Source organism: Rana temporaria, chromosome 8 (genome assembly GCF_905171775.1).
Source record: "Rana temporaria chromosome 8, aRanTem1.1, whole genome shotgun sequence".
Lineage (NCBI taxonomy): Eukaryota > Metazoa > Chordata > Amphibia > Anura > Ranidae > Rana > Rana temporaria.
The window spans coordinates 188,994,928-189,015,658 of NC_053496.1; the positions used below are offsets into that span (position 1 = coordinate 188,994,928).

A 20,731-nucleotide genomic window follows, 5' to 3' on the forward strand; every position below is an offset into this window, starting at 1 on the left:
GAGTCATATATTTCACCCGATGTCGCCACATGGTAAGTCATTCTAAGTGGGGAAAGCAGGTAGGTTCACACACCCCCTTGTGCAGTAGAGTCGAGGCACAGGTTTCTGTAAAGAGGGGACAGTCTAGGGACATCCCGACACCTCTGGTTTGTTCCCAGTGAAGGGAAGAAGGAACTTCTCTGAATGCAGCCAGCATACTGGTCTGGTGTGAAAGCATGCGCACCAGTTGGGCAGTCTAGCATCCCTCCCAGCAGGTCACAGTGATTGGCCACAACCAAATCTGCTTAAAGGTAGCACGCCTTGGGCAACCAACCAAACGTAAGCTCTGTGGGGTAGATTCAGATAGATTAGCGGATCTTTAGATCCGGGTAATCTATCTGATTTACGATCCGCCGCCGCAAGTTTTTTAGGCTAGTGCTGTATTCAGAAAGCACTTACCTCAAAACTTGCGGCGGCGTATCGTAAATCCCCCCGGCGGAATTCAAATTCCGCGGCTAGGGGGCGTCTACAATTTAAATCAGGCGCGTCCCCGCGCAGATCCAACAGCGCATGCGCCGTCCGCGATTTTTCCCAGCGTGCATTGCTCCAAATGACGTCGCTAGGACGTCATTGGTTTCGGCGTGAGCGTAACTTGCGTCCGGCCGTATTTTGAATCGACTTACGCAAACGACGTAAAAATTCAAAACTCGGCGCGGGAACGACGGCCATACTTAACATAGGATACCCCTCACGTAGCAGGAAAAAACCGAACGCAAGCGACGTAAAAAAAAAACGACGGGCGGCGTTCGTTTCTGAATCGGCGGAACTCATCATTTGCATAAAAAACAAAACGCCACCTAGCGGCCAGCGGGAGATTGCAGCCTAAGGCCCCATACACACGGGAGAATTTATCCGCGAATACGGTCCAGCGGACCGTTTCCACGGATAAATCCTCTCAAAGATATCCGCTGAATTCGATGGGATGGAGTGTACACACCATCCCATTGAAATCCGCGCGGAAATCCTCTGGCGATGACGTGTCGCGCCGTCGCCGCGATTATGACGCGGCGACGGGCGCGACGCTGTCATATAAGGAATTCCACGCATGCGTCAAATCATTACGACGCGTGCGGGGAATCCCTTTGGACGGATGGATCCGGTAAGTCTGTACAGACGAGCGGATCCATCCGTTGGAATGGATTCCAGCAGATGGATATGTTGTGCAGCACAACAAATATTCGATCTGCTGGAATCCATTCCAGAGGAGATTTCTCCGCGGAAAGAGATCCGCTGGCGTGTACACACCATAGAATCTATCCGCAGAAACCCATTTGCTGGGATTTATCTGCGGATGGATTCTATCGTGTGTATGGGGCCTAAGATCCGACGGTGTAAGTCACTTACACCTGTCGGATCTAAGGGAGATCTATGCGGAACCTGATTCTATGTGCCAGATTCACGTAGATCAGCGGATCTTTAGATCCGCTCGATCTACCTGATTTAAGATCCGCTCCCTCAAGTTTGAGAGGCAAGTGGGTAATTCACAAACCACTTACCTCCAAACTTGCGGCGGCGGATCGTAAATCCCCCAGCGGAATTCAAATTCCGCGGCTAGGGGGAGCGTACTATTTAAATCAGGCGCGTTCCCGCGCCGATTTAAATGAGCATGCGCCGTCCGCGGAATTTCCCGGCGTGCATTGCTCCCACTGACGTCGCTAGGACGTCAGTGGTTTCGACACTTACGTAAACGACGTCCATCCGTATTCGAAAACGACTTACGCAAACAACGTTAAAAAATTTAAAATCGACGCGGGAACGCCGGCTATACTTAACATTGGCTGCGCCTCATAGAAGCAGGGGTAAGTAAACGCCAGGAAAAGCCGATACGGAAACGTCGTAAGAACACTGCGTCGGGTCCGCGTACGTTCGTGAATTCGCGTATCTCGCTGATTTACATATTATTCAACGTAAATCAGCGGGAACGGCGCCATTTTCAAATTGAAAATAAGATCCGACAGTGTAACACTGTCGGATCTTAGCCATATCTATGCGTACCTGATTCTATGTATCAGGCGCATAGATAGGACCAGTTTAAGTCAGAGATACGACGGTGGAGATACACCATCGTATCTCTTTGTGAATCTGGCCCTATGAATCAGCTGCAGAGATCCGACCATCGGAACTCAGAGATACGACGGCGTATCAGGAGATACGCCGTCGTATCTCTATCTGAATCCGGGCCACTATGCCTACTATACTATTGAAACTGCCTTATGTTTGATGTGGAGAAGTGCCTAGTTGGTTTTGGAAGAATGTTTAACATTATTTTCAACTGCTGATTACTCACAGTAAAGAAAAGCTTAAGGGAAAAGTTGTGTCGCCTGATCCCTCTGCACCATAGCCACACATATACCTACCTGGTCACTACAAGCTGACCACACAGAGGAGAGGACACCACACTGCAAATGAGTCACCAACTGTTTTACAATTCCACCAAATTAAACCCAACCTCGAACACCAATGGCTACGACTGGATTCCAGATCAAACAATAGTAGTGTAGAAGGCGTGGAAGGAAAGCTCCCTCGTTGTTTGCAAATCTCCAACTGAACTTTCATCACTTGAACCCCTTATGGAGCTCCTCCTAACCAGCCCACATCTGACCAATCAGGTACGTGTCCTTTCTTTAACCTCCTGGCTAACCAATTAACCTTCCTTTGCCGTACTGCCCCTACGCATATTCAGGTAGAATTGCGCATTATTTACGGAGGCGCAGGGCAAAGTTTTTGCCCTGCGCCCCCGCAAATTTGCTCCGCTGCCCTTGATTCACGGAGCAGAAGCTCCGTAAATTGCGCGGGCGCGCCGGCAAAATGCCCGGCGCAAGCGCGCGCAATTTAAATGATCCCGTAGGGGGCTGGAATCATTTAAATTAGGCGCGTTCCCGCGCCGATCATAGAGCGCATGCTCCGTCGGGAAACTTTCCCGACGTGCATTGCGGCAAATGACGTCGCAAGGACGTCATTTGCTTCAAAGTGAACGTGAATGGCGTCCAGCGCCATTCACAAATCACTTGCGCAAAGTACGTAAAATTCAAATTTCCCGACGCGGGAACGACGGGTATACGTAACATTGGCTGCCCCTGCTAATAGCAAATTTACGCCGTACGGAAACGGCGTAAATTGCGTACGCAGGGCTCGCGCAACGTTGTGAATCCGTGTTAGTATGCAATTTGCATACTATACGCTGAGCACAACGGGAACGCCACCTAGCGGCCATCGCAAGAATGCAGCCTAAGATATGCGAGCATAAGAGCCTTATGCCGCGCAGATCTTAGGCTGCAGTCGGCGTAACGAGGTTCCTGAATCAGGAGCACTCGTTACGCCGGGGCAAGTAAGCAATTGCGCTGTGTAACCTATGGTTACACAGGCGCAATTGCTTCTTGAATCCACCCCATTAATTTTCCTCTTTTAGGTCTGGATCTCCATAGTGATACGAACAATGCAAAAAAAGAATAAACAGACCAAGGGGTCCTTCAAGTCTACTGTAATCAAATGTTAGGGGTTTCACAAAGCAAAAGTAGTCTATAGGGTCAGGATGATGGAAAGGGTCTCCTTTTCTGGTGACTCGCTGACATTGTGAGGGAAGGAGCCGAGATTATGGATGCGGACTATCTTTTTTCTCCACTCAAAGTTTTCCACGTTCTCCATTTCAGACTGCTTTTTGCTGCTGAAGGCCAGGCCAAGGTGAGAGGATTGGCTGAGTCTTATCTGTGTTCACACTATGAGATGGTTCCTCTGTGAGCTCCACAAAGTGGTGATCTCACCCCGTCCCCGACAGGAAGTCTCTATGGAAGACAGGAAGTGATGTCAGGTACAGATAGGAAGTTCCGGGTGAGAGGTGAGTTGGGAGGAAGTAGAGAGAAGACATTGTTGGAAGAAGCAGCAGAGGAGGTAATAAGATCTTATCTTCTATTTACACCCAGTAACCCCCGTCATGTCCGTCCTCTTCCTCCATAGTCACTGTGACGTCTTTTATCTCCAGCAGATGATGATACACACATATATAGTGTGGAGACCTAGATTAACCCCTTCAGGGGCAGAACATTCCCCGCATACGGGGCCGGAACATTCTCTTCATTTTGGAGATGTGTCACCTTTCCCACCAATTTTGTCTTATCGGTCTATACCAGTGATGGCGAACCTTGGCACCCCAGATGTTTTGGAACTACATTTCCCATGAAGCTCATTCACTCTCTGTAGATGAGTATCATGGGAAATGTAGTTCCTAAACATCTGGGGTGCCAAGGTTCACCATCACTGGTCTGTACTAACAGATATGATAATACAGGATGTTGGTTTTATTCAGAGGTGGATTTATAATACAGACTGTACATTTGTGTTTTATAAGCTTTATGTAGATGTAGTGAGGGATAATAACTATTCCTGATGTCTGTGAAGGTTCAATACAAGGGGTGTGTCTGGATGGTGACTGTATCGTTGTGTGTGTCAGGTTCCTATAAGATGTCAGGATGTCACTGTCTATTTCTCCATGGAGGAGTGGGAGTATTTAGAAGGACACAAGGATCTCTACAAGGACGTCATGATGGACAATCAGCCGCCCCTCACATCACCGGGTAAGAGGAGACTTTATTGTAAAGGAGAGAGCAGTACGGAGGCTCCACCTAGATCCCCCATCATCTGATAAACACATAGAAACAATGTATTCAGTCAGTGTGTGTGTTTCCTACAGATGGATCCAGTAATGGGAACCCACCAGAGAGATGTCCCCGTCCTCTGTATTCCTGGGATTCCACACAGGAAGGTCACACCATCCCCCACCATCATCAGGTAGATGAGGAACAATCACTGATAGTATCATTAGGATCTGTACATTATCTGCATTGTTACCATTGATGTCATTTTTATTCTATATTCAGAGTGGAAACCTGAGAGATCCTAAAGTTGAGGTTAAAGAAGAGATAAAGGAGGAGGATAATGAGGATGGGGTGATGGAGGAAGAACACACCATCCCCCACCATCATCAGGTAGATGAGGAACAATTATTGGTGGTTATGATTTATACACAAACATGTTTATTATAATGAATGTTTTATTATATATTCAGAGTGGAAACCTCGGGGATTATAATATTGATGTAAAAGAAGAGTATAAAGAGGAGGATGAGGAGTATGGAGTGATGGAGGAGTTTTCAGAAGGACACAAGGATATGATGGAGCCACCTAATACCAGGAACCCCCCAGAGAGATGTCCCCGTCCTCTGTATTCCCGGGATTCCACACAGGAAGGTCACACCATCCCCCACTGTTACAAGGTCGGTGGGACGGAGCATCTAGAACATGGACTGGTGGAGATGATGTGTGGATTTTGTATGTAAGCTTATATCTTACAGATGATATTCTCTCTCATTCTCTTGGTTTAGAGTGGAGATCCAATCGATATAGAATTTGAGGTGAAATCAGAAGAAGAAGAGACGTATGTGAGGGATGATCAGCAGTCTATGGAGGAGGATGGAATAACAGGGACATTTATAGAGGAGGACACTCCTACAGAGATCAGCACAGGTGGGTCATTAACACTAAATCCATTCCTCCCCCCATACTGCTCACTGATTGGTCCAGAGTAGGGCGGGGACTGGGTGATATCAGCCTGTAATCCCCTGGTCACTTTCCTGAGCTGTGTTCCCCATCCTGTATTCCTGTATTTCTCTCGGATAATCTTCCAACATGGGGACACTCGATCTATAATCTCCTCATCACTGTCACTCCTATGAAAGACAGTTCTTGTTGTTTCCTCACTCTCTGACTAAGGCCCATGAATAAAGAAATGATCTGGTAGGAGATCAGAGGAGCCATTTACTAGTTACCTTGAGGGGGGAATTGTAAGATCCTCAGAGACAAAGATGCCTGATGTGGGCGGAGTCCTGGTTTAGGGGAACCAATCAGCTGATGTCTAGTAATAATCTTTTTATTTCTATTTTAGTAGATGGACGGGAGATGAGGAAAACATCAGAGGATTGTCTCACTTTGTCTCCAGACTGTAAAGTAGAAGATGAGGACATCACACAGTATAGTCCAGGAGAAAACCCGACTACCTCAAATGTCCATCCGGCACCACACAGTGTAGATGGACCATCGTATTCCTCTTATCCTGAGGAACCTCAGACTGTGCGGGACGGTGCCGGACCATCGTATTCCTCTTATCCTGAGGAACCTCAGACTGTGCGGGATGGTGCCGGACCATCGTATTCCTCTTATCCTGAGGAACCTCAGACTGTGCGGGACGGTGCCGGACCATCGTATTCCTCTTATCCTGAGGAACCTCAGACTGTGCGGGACGGTGCCGGACCATCGTATTCCTCTTATCCTGAGGAACCTCCGACTGTGCGTGACGGTGCCGGACCATCGTATTCCTCTTATCCTGAGGAACCTCAGACTGTGCGGGACGGTGCCGGACCATCGTATTCCTCTTATCCTGAGGAACCTCTGACTGTGCGGGACAGTGCCGTCCTTCCAACACATAAGAGGTTTCCCTGTCCTGAGTGCGGGAAGTGTTTCCGTTCTAAATACAAACTTAATGAGCATAAAAGATCTCACACAGGTGAGAAGCCGTATTCCTGCACCGAGTGCGGGAAATGTTACGTGCAGAAATCAGTACTTGTGAGACATCAGAGGTCTCACACAGGGGAGAAGCCATATTCCTGTCCAGAGTGTGGGAATTGTTTTTTATTGAAAGCAGCTCTTGTCAGGCATCAGAAATCTCACACGGGGGAGAAGCCATTTTCCTGTCCCGAGTGTGGAAAATGTTTTTCGCGGAACACTAGCCTTTCTGTACATCAGAGAAGCCACACGAGCAACACACCGTATTCTTGCCCAGAGTGCGGGAAATGTTATCCACAAAAATCAGAACTTGTCAAACATCAAAGATCTCACACGGGGGAGAAGCCGTATCCCTGCTCTGAGTGCGGGAAATGTTATTCACAAAAATCAGCACTTGTCAACCATCAAAGATCTCACACGGGTGAAAAGCCCTACTCTTGTCTGGAGTGTGGGAAGTGTTATTCGCTGAAATCAACACTTGTCATACATCAGAGATCTCACACAGGTAAGAAGCCGTATTCCTGTCCTGAGTGTGGAAAATGTTACCCACGGCACTCTGCACTTGCCAGACATCTAAGATCCCACACAGGTGAGAAGCCGTATTCCTGTCCCGAGTGCGGGAAAGGTTTTTCACAGAACTCACATCTTTCTGAGCATCTAAAATGCCACTCGGGCAGCAAACCATATTCCTGCCCTGAGTGCGGGAAATCTTATCCACGGAAATCAGCACTTGTCCAACATCAAATATCTCACATAGGGGAGAAGACATATTCCTGCTCTGAGTGCGGAAAATGTTATCTAAGAAAACCAGAACTTGTCAGACACCAAAGATCTCACACGGGGGAAAAGCCTCACTCCTGTCCTGAGTGCGGGAAATGTTATCTGTGGAAATCAGAACTTCTCACACATCAGAGGTCTCACACGGGGGAGAAGCCGTACTCCTGTCTTGAGTGCGGGAAATGTTTTCCCTTTAAATCGACACTTGTCAGACATCAAAGATCTCACAAGGGCGAGAAGCCGTATTCCTGTTCTGAGTGCGGGAAATGTTTTGGAGAGAAGTCCTCTTATTTGATACATCAGCAAAGTCACACTGGGGAGAAGCCGTTTTCCTGCCTCGAGTGCGGGAAATGTTACCGGAGGAAATCGGAACTCATCGCACATCAGAGAGCTCACACGGGGGAGAAGCCGTATTCCTGTCCTGAGTGCAGGAAATGTTATGCACGCAAATCAGATCTTGTCAGACATCTAAGATCTCACACGGGGGAGAAGCTTTATTCCTGAGCTGAGTGCGGGAAATGTTTTCTACATAAATCAGATCTCCCTAACCATTAAAGATCCCATACTGGAGGGAAAAAATATATACTCCTGAGCCAAGTGTGCGAAAAGTTTCCTAGAGAAGTTCTATCTCTTGGTGCAGTACATCGTCAATGCCACAGGGGGGAAAATCCGTATTGGGAACCACTGACTTCATCTGCAGATGGAAGTTCATCCCTTTGATCTGTAGATGAACAAACAGAAAGATACAAAAAGAAACAATGTTTTTTTTATGTTCCTGTTTCAGCATCTGAGAAATGTTGTTGATAAACATTTCTCAGCTGTGTTTTTTTTTTTTTTTCATGGAACCAATCGCCAGGAATTAGTTTACACTTCAGCTGTCAACAAGGGAACCCCGCTGACAGCTGAATGAGTCATTGGTTGTTAAGGATGCAGCGGCCCCCGCTCCTTAACAACCGATCATTTCCAGCTTTTTTTTATTTATTTCAGCTGTCAGTGGGGGAATCCCGCTGACAGCTGAAAGAAGTGAGCCGGAAGAGTTGAAGCTGTTATAGCTGCAAAGGGCGGGGCCAACTCAATGTTAAACCCTACAGACTAAAACTGGGATGCCATTAAAGTTCATGGGCTAGATTCACAGAGAGATACGACGGTGTATCACCTGATATCTCCTGATACGCCGTCATATCTCTGACTTAGGCTGGTCGTATCTATGCGCCTGATTCATAGAATCAGTTACGCATAGATATGCCTAAGATCCGACAGGTGTAACTGTGTTACACCGTCGGATCTTACCTGCAATTTAAAAATGGCGCGGGGGGCGTTCTCGCTGATTTACGCTGAGAAATATGTAAATCAGCGAGATACGCCAATTCACGAACGTACGCGGACCCGACGCAGTGTTGTTACGACGTTTCCGTAGCGGTTTTCCCGGCGTATACTTACCCCTGCTTCTATGAGGCGCAGCCAATGTTAAGTATAGCCGTCGTTCCCGCGTCGATTTTTGTTTTTTTTTACGTCGTTTGCGTACGCCGATTCAGAAACCCGCGCGTCGCAAGTTACGCTCACGCCGAAACCACTGACGTCCTAGCGACGTCAGTGGGAGCAATGCACGCCGGGAAATTTCGCGGACGGCGCATGCTCATTTAAATCGGCGCGGGAACGCGCCTGATTTAAATAGTACACTCCCCCTAGCCGCGGAATTTGAATTCCGCCGGAGGTTTTACGATCCGCCGCCGCAAGTTTGGAGGTAAGTGGTTTGTGAATTACTCACTTGCCTCTTAAACTTGCGGCAGCGGATCTTAAATCACATAGATCACGTGGATCTAAAGATCCGCTGACCTATGTGAATCTAGCCCCATGTGTGTAAAGGCAGGTGTCCCAATACTTTTGGTCATATAGGGTATATATTTTTTTTCCTAAAAGTGTGATATTCTTTGTAAGGTAATAAAAGTCTGTCTTCAGATTTGTGTCATTATTTTTTATTTTTTTTCATTTTCTACCTCTACAAGGGAGCCATATTGGTTTTTAAGAGCCAATGGTCATCCACATAAACCTTCAAGGGTGTCTGCGGTATCCTTCAATCATCAGTGTCATAGACCCACATATCATTCCAATAGAGAATATAGGCCTCCAATACATGGAAACAGTCAAAAATAGAAAAAAGAAGGGGGGGGGGGTACATCTTCCTATAGAGACAACTGGAGACAACCCCCAGATGTTCCCAGAAGGAATGGGGAACAAACCAAGCCTCAATCTCAAGAAAAGCCTCAACTGATAGATAGCAACCACACTTTACAGGGGGTAACGAAACGCGTAGGTAATAGCCTGCTGTGACGTCATTGTGCAAACTATAATATAATAAACATATAACGCTAATAATGTAACACCCTTTAGAGTATAAAGGGCTAAGGGTGTGATGGACATTAATCCTCATGGTGTACAACTTACCCTCTTCCAGGGTAAGGACACCATGCTGGGCCACCAAGGCTTATATCGGAAGCGGGAAGCCAAGCCTTACTTTGGATTCCATTACACTCCATAGCTGTGTAGCACCCAATGGCTCTTTAAGGATTGTGCCTGGGGGACAAACCAAGCCTCTCTCTCAAGCGAAGCCTCAACTGATAGATGGCAACCACAATATTCAGGGGGGTAACAAAACACGTAAGGAAAAGCCTGCTGTGACGTCATTGCGCAAACCATAATATAAAAAACATATAACGCTGATAATGTAACACCCTTAAGAATATAAAAAACGAAGGGTGTGTTGGACAGTAATCCTCGGAGTGTACAATTTCTCTTCGGCATGTTTCACAAACAATTCATCGTGTAAGATGGAACGCTCAACATTGTCTGAGATGGGGAAGATGGAACACTCAACATCATGTGAGTTGGGAACGTTGGCATGCTCAACATTGTTGCAAGTAAAAGGATGTACTGGTCCCATCTCACGTCAAACAATATTACTCCCAAATTGATGGATTACTTCCACGACTGTATTGTGGACAATGGATAAAGACATTCACATTCATTTGTATTCCATCTTCCCCATCTCAGACGATATTGAATGTTCCATCTTCCCCATCTCAGACCATGACGAGGGTTCCATCTTCCCCATCTCAGGCGTTGTTGAGTGTTCCATCTTCCCCATCTCAGGCGTTGTTGAGCGTTCTATCTTCTCCATCTCAGACCATGACGAGGGTTCCATCTTCCCCATCTCAGGCGTTGTTGAGTGTTCCATCTTCCCCATCTCAGGCCTTGTTGAATGTTCCATCTTCCTTATCTCAGACCATTACGGGGGTTCCATCTTCCCCATCTCAGGCGTTGTTGAGCATTCCATCTTCCCCATCTCAGGCGTTGTTGAGCGTTCCATCTTCCCCATCTCAGGCCTTGTTGAGCATTCCATCTTCCCCATCTCAGGCGTTGTTGAGCATTCCATCTTCCCCATCTCAGGCGTTGTTGAGCGTTCGGTCTTCCCCATCTCAGGCCTTGTTGAGCGTTCCATCTTCCCCATCTCAGACCATATCTAGGGTTCCATCTTCCCCATCTCAGGCCTTGTTGAGCGTTCCATCTTCCCCATCTCAGACCATATCGAGGGTTCCATCTCAGACATTGTTGAGTGTTCCATCGTTCCCATCTCAGGCGTTGTTGAGCGTTCCATCTTCCCCATCTCAGACCATGACCAGGGTTCCATCTTCCCCATCTCAGGCGTTGTTGAGCATTCCATCTTCCCCATCTCAGGCGTTGTTGAGCGTTCCATCTTCCCCATCTCAGACCATGACGAGGGTTCCATCTTCCCCATCTCAGGCGTTGTTGAGTGTTCCATCTTCCCCATCTCAGACGTTGTTGAGTGTTCCATCTTCCCCATCTCAGGCGTTGTTGAGCGTTCCATCTTCCCCATCTCAGACCATGACGAGGGTTCCATCTTCCCCATCTCAGGCGTTGTTGAGCGTTCCATCTTCCCCATCTCAGACCATGACGAGGGTTCCATCTTCCCCATCTCAGGCGTTGTTGAGCATTCCATCTTCCCCATCTCAGATGTTGTTGAGTGTTCCATCGTTCCCATCTCAGACAATGTTGAGTGTTCCATCTTCCCCATCTCAGGCAATGTTGAGTGTTCCATCTTCCCCATCTCAGGCAATGTTGAGTGTTCCATCTTCCCCATCTCAGGCAATGTTGAGTGTTCCATCTTCCCCATTTCAGGCGTTGTTGAATGTTCCATCTTCCCCATCTCAGGCAATGTTGAGTGTTCCATCTTCCCCATCTCAGGCGTGGTTGAGTGTTCCATCTTCCCCATCTCAGACGTTGTTGAGTGTTCCATCTTCCCCATCTCAGGCAATGTTGAGTGTTCCATCTTCCCCATCTCAGGCGTGGTTGAGTGTTCCATCTTCCCCATCTCAGACGTTGTTGAGTGTTCCATCTTCCCCATCTCAGACAATGTTGAGTGTTCCATCTTCCCCATCTCAGACAATGTTGAGTGTTCCATCTTCCCCATCTCAGACAATGTTGAGTATTCCATCTTCCCCATCTCAGACAATGTTGAGTGTTCCATCTTCCCCATCTCAGGCGTTGTTGAGTGTTCCATCTTCCCCATCTCAGACAAAGTTAAGTGTTATTTCTTCCCCATCTCAGACAAAGTTAAGCGTTCCATTTTCCCAATCTCAGACAATGTTGAGCGTTATTTCTTCCCCATCTCAGACGATGTTGGGTGTTCCATCTTCCCCTCCTCAGATGATGTTCCTCTGTTGATGGCCAAGGCAGAGTGGGAGGATAGGCTCAGATAGGCTGTATCCTATGTTTATACTTTTTTCATCAGTATTGATAAGAGGAAACATCATATAAGCCATAGAAAATGGGTTTAGATTATATCCACACTCATTTTCATGTTGGACATTTGTAATCCTTAACTTGTTGAGTTCCTGAGTCCCATCTGTTGTTCTCATATCTACTCTATGATAACGGATGTACTGGTCCCATCTCACGTCAAACAATATTACTCCCAAATTGATGGATTACTTCCACGACTGTATTGTGGACAATGAATAAAGACATTTAGCCAGATTCAGAGAGACGGGCGCATCTTTAGTTCGGCGTGGCGCATCCCAGTTGCACTACGCCGACGTAACATAGTGAGGCTAGTACTGTAATCACAAAGCACTTGCTCCCTAAGTTAAAAAAAATATTAAAAGCCAGCAGCTACAAATACTGCAGCTGCTGACTTTTAATATTAGGACACTTACCTGTCCTGGAGTCCAGCGGCGTCCGCAGCAGAGGACGAGCGATCGCTCGTCACCCTGCTGCTCCCCCCTCCATCCACGCTGAGGGAACCAGGAAGTGAAGCGCTCTGGCTTCACTGCCCGGTTCCCTACGGCGCATGCGCGAGTCGCGCTGCGCCCGCCGATTGACTCCCGCTGTGTGCTGAGAGCCGAGTGTTCCCAGCACACAACGGGGTGGGGGGGGGGCGACGGGATGTGACGCAATGCCCGTCTTTTGCCCGTGAATGCCGGGCCGGAAGTGGGTGCAAATACCTGTCTTTAGACAGGTATCTGCACCCCCCCTCCCCCCTGAAAGGTGTCAAATGTGACACCGGAGGGTGCCGATCAGCGCGACTTCACTTTAGGGTGGAGAACCGCTTTAAAGGAATTTACAATTTTTATTGTTTCACTTTAAGCATTGTTAAAATCACTGTTACGTTGGTCACAAATGGCAGAAAAAACCCCTTATATCAATGGTCCGTGTAGTAGTGCCTTTCATTGGTGACCAATGGGAGAAGAATCCCCCTATCAATCTATAAGGATATACAGTACATACACACACAGCACAAGGCCGTGTTCACACTACGAGACGTTTCTCGGGGCTGCAGTTCCTCTGAGATCCACAAGATGGTGATCTCACCTCTACCATAGAGACAGGAAGTGAGGTCAGGTTATAAAGAGGAAGTTCCGGGTGAGAGGTGAGTCGGGAGGAAGTAGAGAGGAGACATCGCTGGAAGAAGCAGTAGATGAGGTAATAAGATCTTATTTTCTATTTACACCCAGTAACCCCGTCATGTCCGCCCTCTTCCTCCATAGTCACTGTGACGTCTTTTATCTCCAGCAGATGATAATACACACATATATAGGCCCGGATTCACAAAGCACTTACGCCGACGTATCTCGATATACGCCTGCTAAATATGGGCCGTCGTATCTGTGCGCCGTGCCCACAGAACTAGATACGCCGGAAAATAGGCTTCTTCCGACTGACGTAAGTTTCCTACGCCGGCGTATCTTGGGCGCATATTTACGCTGGCCGCAAGTGGCGCTCCCATTGGTTTTCTATTCACATATGCTAATGAGGGAGATACGTCGATTCACGAACGTACATGTGCCCGGCGCATAATATACGCGGTTTACGTAAGTCGTACGCCCGGCGTAAAGTTATTCCTCATATATGAGGCGCAACTCATGCAAACGTATGGACCAGAGAATACAGCCGTCGTAGTTTACGTAGTACGTGAATAGGGCTGGGCGTAGGTTGCGTTCACATTGTAGGCAGTGGTCCGTCGTATCTTAGGGAGTAGTTTCGACGTGATTATGAGCATGGGTTGCGTCCACGGGACAGCGCATGCGCCGTTCGTTCTAAGTACTTCTATGACGCTTGGCCCATCATTTGCATTGGGTCACGCCTCATTAGCATGGCTCACGCCCACTTCCACCGACGCCGGCTTACATTGAGGAAACCCAGCGTAGATTTGGGAGCGAGTGCTTTGTGAATCCAGTGCTTGCCTCTCTGCGCTACGTCGGCGTAGCGTATATTGGATACACTACGCCGGCATAAATATGCGCCAATGTATGTGAATCCGGGCCATAGTGTGTAGACCTAGATTACCCCCTACAGGGTCACAACATTTCCCCACTTAAGGGGCCGGAACATTAATTTCATTTTAGAGAGGTACGGAGGATGGGGGATTTCTATAGACATAAAGAGGAAGAGGCTACTGGACCCCAAAACCATGGAATATGATAAAAGAAATGTTCCTCTGTGTATAATCCTACTGGGGACAGTTCTTCCCTGATAGAAACCCTCATATTACCATCCCATACACCCCATCCTAATATTATACAACCAGTACAAGCCAGATAATTCTCTCTTATCAATTATTGGTCTACAGGTAACCTGTATACATCACATGACCAATGAGGATGGAGGAGGACCGGAGTCACATGACTGAGAGGATACTAAACCTCACCCTGGAGATCATCTACCTGCTGACCGGAGAGGTGAGGAGGATTCTGGGAGGTCACATGACATCACTCTTATCTCTATTAATAATACAGACCTGACCGGAGAGGTGAGGAGGATTCTGGGAGGTCACATGACATCACTCTTATCTCTATTAATAAAACACAGACCTGACCGGAGAGGTGAGGAGGATTATGGGAGGTCACATGACATCACTCTTATCTCTATTAATAATACAGACCTGACCGGAGAGGTGAGGAGGATTCTGGGAGGTCACATGACATCACTCTTATCTCTATTAATAATACAGACCTGACCGGAGAGGTGAGGAGGATTCTGGGAGGTCACATGACACCACTCTTATCTCTATTAATAATACAGACCTGACCGGAGAGGTGAGGAGGATTCTGGGAGGTCACATGACATCACTCTTATCTCTATTAATAATACACAGACCTGACCGGAGAGGTGAGGAGGATTCTGGGAGGTCACATGACATCACTCTTATCTCTATTAATAATACACAGACCTGACCGGAGAGGTGAGGAGGATTCTGGGAGGTCACATGACATCACTCTTATCTCTATTAATAATACAGACCTGACCGGAGAGGTGAGGAGGATTCTGGGAGGTCACATGACATCACTCTTATCTCTATTAATAATATACAGACCTGACCGGAGAGGTGAGGAGGATTCTGGGATTCTAACATGATATTCCTATTGGTTCTCCAATACAGAGATTTCCTCTTGTGAAGTCAGGTGATCATATGACCATCACAGTGCCTCCATGTGACTCCCTAAAACCTGAGAGACACAACATGGAGAAGATTCTAGAAGTCACCAAGAAGATGATGGAGCTGCTGACAGGAGAGGTGAGGAGGATTCTGGGACATTATCCAGTAACAGACAAGGGGTGTGTCTGGATGGTGACTGTATCATTGTGTGTGTCAGGTTCCTATAAGGTGTCAGGATGTCACTGTCTATTTCTCCATGGAGGAGTGGGAGTATTTAGAAGGACACAAGGATCTCTACAAGGACGTCATGATGGACAATCAGCCGCCCCTCACATCACCGGGTAAGAGGAGACTTTATTGTAAAGGAGAGAGCAGTACGGAGGCTCCACCTAGATCCCCCATCATCTGATAAACACATAGAAACAATGTATTCAGTCAGTGTGTGTGTTTCCTACAGATGGATCCAGTAATGGGAACCCACCAGAGAGATGTCCCCGTCCTCTGTATTCCCGGGATTCCACACAGGAAGGTCACACCATCCCCCACCATCATCAGGTAGATGAGGAACAATCACTGATAGTATCATTAGGATCTGTACATTATCTGCATTGTTACCATTGATGTCATTTTTATTCTATATTCAGAGTGGAAACCTGAGAGATCCTAAAGTTGAGGTTAAAGAAGAGATAAAAGAGGAGGATGATGAGGACGGGGTGATGGAGGAAGAACACAAAAATCTGTACCAGGACACCATGGTGGAGTCATCCAGATACAGGAACCCTCCAGAGAGATGTCCCCATCCTCTGTATTCCCGGGATTCCACACAGGAAGATCACAACTACACAAAACATCATCAGGTAGATGAGGAACAATTATTGGTGGTTTTGATTGTAACGGAACCCCAAATGGGACAGGGGTTAAAGCCGTTTAGGATATTCCATTCTTGAACCCAAGACAGCTATCGACACCCCACAATCCGGCGAACACGACCCATACGAATTCCCCCATTAACAAGACACAGCTCTGTTCTCTGGTTCAACAGGAATAGACAATCTTTATTGAGAAAGCAGGCTCTTATATACACAAAAAGAATACTGCAGTAACCAAATGAACAATGACCCAACTCCACCACAACATCAGACAATGGTTCCTAACGAACCCCAAGACACATCTTTTAGTAGACATTCTGGCTCCAGCTCTGACATAATTTACATGAGCTAATTAACTACAACTGATAATTCCTGCACCTGAGCCTTAGGCTGTCTGTTAACTCACAATACACATGTATCGTCAATAGACCTTGACACAATACAGGGTCAATTAGCACAAGCCACAATGAAAGATCATCAGAAGCCATCTAAGATTCATTTACATCGCACCAGACAGACAGGTGGGCTGGAGTTGATGACATTAACACCCAACAGTATGTGTCCCCACATTATGAATGAGTCACTCTTTCAATTAACCTGTTGAGTTCAGAATCAACAAACAGCAACCAGTTCTCACAGATATCCTGGAATACATTGTGGATAATAATTACATAATAGTCCCATCTCAGGTAGTCCAAGATATATTCTGACTGTCCATTATTTTCTGGCTCATGCTTTCTAAGAGCTTCTGGGTCCCACGGGCCCTCCCGTTACATGATTTATACATAAAAATGTTTGTAACAATGAATGTTTTATTTAATCATCAGAGTGGAAACCTCGGGGATGATAATATTGATGTAAAAGAAGAGTATAAAGAGGAGGATGAGGAGTATGGAGTGATGGAGGAGTTTTCAGAAGGACACAAGGATATGATGGAGCCACCTAATACCAGGAACCCACCAGAGAGATGTCCCCGTCCTCTGTATTCCCGGGATTCCACACAGGAAGGTCACAGCATCAATAACCATTACAAGGTTGGTGGGACGGAGCATCTAGAACACAGTTTTTAAACGCAAGGCCCGCGGGCCGAATCCGGACCTCAAGGCCATTTCATTTGGCCCTTGCAGCTGTGACAACCTCCTTGTTCCTGCCCCCACCTTGTCTCACCAGTCGGCAGCATAGAGGAGGACAGATCTCCTCTGCCAGATCCTGCCCTTCTCTGTGCAGCTGTAGAGAGGCTCATGTCTGCCCCCCTCCCCATCTCAGCAGTTGGCAGCAGAAAGGAGGCCAGAACGCCTTGTACTGATTTTGTGCCTCCTACAGATCTAGCCGCAGCACCCCCTGCTCTCCACCATCTCCTGGTCTCGCCATTCAGCTGGCTCCAACCTCCCTCTGGTCCCCCTCCAGACCCTGCACTTTTTGCTTTCCAGCTCCACCCCCAGCAGCAAAAGGTAAGGGGTATGAACTGTGATGTAAGAGACTTCTGATGGTGGGGGGGCTCTTAACATCGGGTATAAGGTGGTGCTCAACTGGCCCTTTGAGGACAACCATAATGCCCATGCGGCCCACGATGAAATTGAGATTGACACCCCTGATTCTAGAATATGGACTCATGGAAACAATGTGTGGATTTTTTTATGTGATGTCACAATATTAAAGTTTATATCTTACAGATGATATTCTCTCTCATTCTCTTGGTTTAGAGTGGAGATCCAATCGATATAGAATTTGAGGTGAAATCAGAAGAAGAAGAGACGTATGTGAGGGATGATCAGCAGTCTATGGAGGAGGATGGAATAACGGGGACATTTATAGAGGGGGACACTCCTACAGAGATCAGCACAGGTGGGTCATTAACACTAAATCCATTCCTCCACCCATACTGCTCACTGATTGGTCCAGGTTATGAAGTAAACTTTTCACTGACTGAGTCATTAAAGTGCAAAAATAAGCTAAGTGGAGATCAGAGGAGCCATTTACTAGTTACCTTGAGGGGGGAATTGTAAGATCCTCAGAGACAAAGCTGCCTGATGTGGGCGGAGTCCTGGTTTAGGGGAACCAATCAGCTCATGTCTAGTAATAATATTTGTATTTCTATTTTAGTAGATGGACGGGAGATGAGGAAAACCTCAGAGGATTGTCTCACTTTGTCTCCAGACTGTAAAGTAGAAGATGAGGACATCACACAGTATAGTCCAGGAGAAAACCCGACTACCTCAAATGTCCATCCGGCACCACACAGTGTAGATGGACCATCGTATTCCTCTTATCCTGAGGAACCTCAGACTGAGCGGGACGGTGCCGGACCATCGTATTCCTCTTATCCTGAGGAACCTCAGACTGTGCGGGACGGTGCCGGACCATCGTATTCCTCTTATCCTGAGGAACCTCAGACTGTGCGGGACAGTGCCGGACCCTCGTATTCCTCTTATCCTGAGGAACCTCAGACTGTGCGGGACGGTGCCGGACCATCGTATTCCTCTTATCCCGAGGAACCTCAGACTGTGCGGGACGGTGCCATTCTTCCAACACATAAGAGGTTTCCCTGTCCTGAGTGCGGGAAATGTTTTTCACAAAAGTCACATCTTTACAGACATCTGAGGTCTGACACGGGGGAAAAAACATATTCCAGTTCTGGGTGTGGAATTTTTTTTTTAAAAAAATCAAAAGTTGCCACACATCAAATGTGTCACACGGGGGAAAAACCATATTTCTGCTCTGATTGTGGGAAATGTTTTTCAAGGAAATCTAATCTCAACAAACACCAAAGGTCTCACACAGGGGAGAAGCCGTATTCCTGTCCCGAGTGCGGGAAATGTTTTTCAGAAAAGGCCAATCTTTACAAACATCACAAAATGCACACGGATGTGCAGTCATATTCCTGTCCTGAGTGCGGGAAATGTTTTTCACATAAGTCTAGTCTTATCACACATCAGAGATCTCACACGGGGGAGAAGCCGTATTCCTGTCCCGAGTGCGGGAAATGTTTTTCAGAAAAGTCCAGTCTTATCACACATCAGAGATCACACACGGGAGACAAACCGTATTCCTGTTCTGAGTGTGGGAAATGTTTTTCAGATCAGTCCAATTTTTGCAAACATCAGAGATCTCACACGGGGGAGAAGCCGTATTCCTGTGCTGAGTGCGGGAAATGTTTTTCACAGAAGTCTAATCTTAACACACATCAGAGATTGCACACGAGGGAGAAGCCACTTTCCTGCCCTGAGTGTGGGAAATGTTTTTCACTGAAGTCAAGTCTTTCCAGACATCAGAGATGTCACACGGGGGAGAAGCCGTATTCCTGTCCTGAGTGTGGGAAATGTTTTATAGACAAGTCCAGTCTTTGTAGACATCAGAGATCTCACACTGGGGAGAAGCCACCTTCCTGTCCTGAGTGAGGGAAATGTTCCTCAGTGAAGTCCTGTCTTCCTGTACATCAGGGGTCCCACACAACCCTCGTGGTGTATTCGTTGTGTTTCGACCTTTACTATTTCCTGATTTTATGACTGCAGTTTGTTAAAAGTAAAACGATAATAAAAAAATGTATTGAATGAAGAAAAGATTGTGTGTGTCGGTGCAATGAGGACAAACTTTGTATCCAAATATTACTCATAGGAGACGCTATAAAAGTAATCACAGGTCATCAGTGTAGAGGGAACCCTGAATAATGGGCCCAGAAAACAGAAAATTGTATCATTCTTACCGTACTTTTATTTTCCTGGTGTCTATCCATGGCAGCATTCGTGTCATAGTAGCCCCGCCTACTTCTGCCCACAGGACCGGTGCATAGCTATAAAAAGTCAATCCCCACACAACAGTCCATTTCCTGTACATCGCGAGGAACGAACTGGGTGGGTTCGGTATGCTGCCATGGATAGGCACCAGGAAAAGAAAAGTGCGGTAGTAGGATACAATTTGTATGTCTTCCTTGTGCCTCCTTGGCAGCATACGTGTGATAGATCAATAACTAGCTATCAGGGTGGGAAGCTTCAGCAAGGGAAAATCGATACTAATGCCGTGTACACACGATCGGAAATTCCGACAAGAAAACCGTGGATTTTTTTCCAACCGAATGTTGGCTCAAACTTGTGTTGCATACACACGGTCACGGACACAAATGTTGTCGGAAATTTCGATGGTCAAGAACGCGGTGACGTACAAGACGTACGACGAGCCGAGATCAATGAAGTTCAATAGGCAGTTTGGCTCCTCTGCTTGATTGTGAGCATGCATGTTTTTTTGTGCGTCGGAATTGCATACAGACGATCAAACTTTTCTTGATGGAAAATTTGACAACCAGCTCTCAAATTTTTCTTGGTCGGAAATTCCGACAGAAAAATTCACACGGAGCCTACACACGGTCGTAATTTCCGACCAAAAGCTCACATCTGACTTTTCTTGTCGGGATTTCCGATCGCCTGTACACAGCATTACACCAAGATAAGAAAATCACCACATGTATAGCAATAGATTTACCATGAAGTGGTAGACCCCATCTCTTCGCATCAAGGGATTCCTAGACGTCATGATGCTCGGTC

At 46.9% G+C, this 20,731-nt stretch overlaps 2 protein-coding genes across 2 annotated transcripts in view; one reads left to right on the plus strand and one right to left on the minus strand.

Moving 5' to 3' along the window:
- The window catches only part of LOC120909737, an 857,992-nt gene that overhangs the window by 493,971 nt on the left and 343,290 nt on the right, over positions 1–20,731 (minus strand). The gene's annotated exons all lie outside the window — the stretch shown is intronic.
- On the plus strand, positions 18,714–19,399 carry LOC120909742 (gastrula zinc finger protein XlCGF71.1-like; the record flags this gene model as incomplete). Its single annotated transcript, XM_040321470.1, has 1 exon — positions 18,714–19,399. A coding segment is annotated over exon 1 (522 nt), but the record flags the coding sequence as incomplete, so codon positions are not given.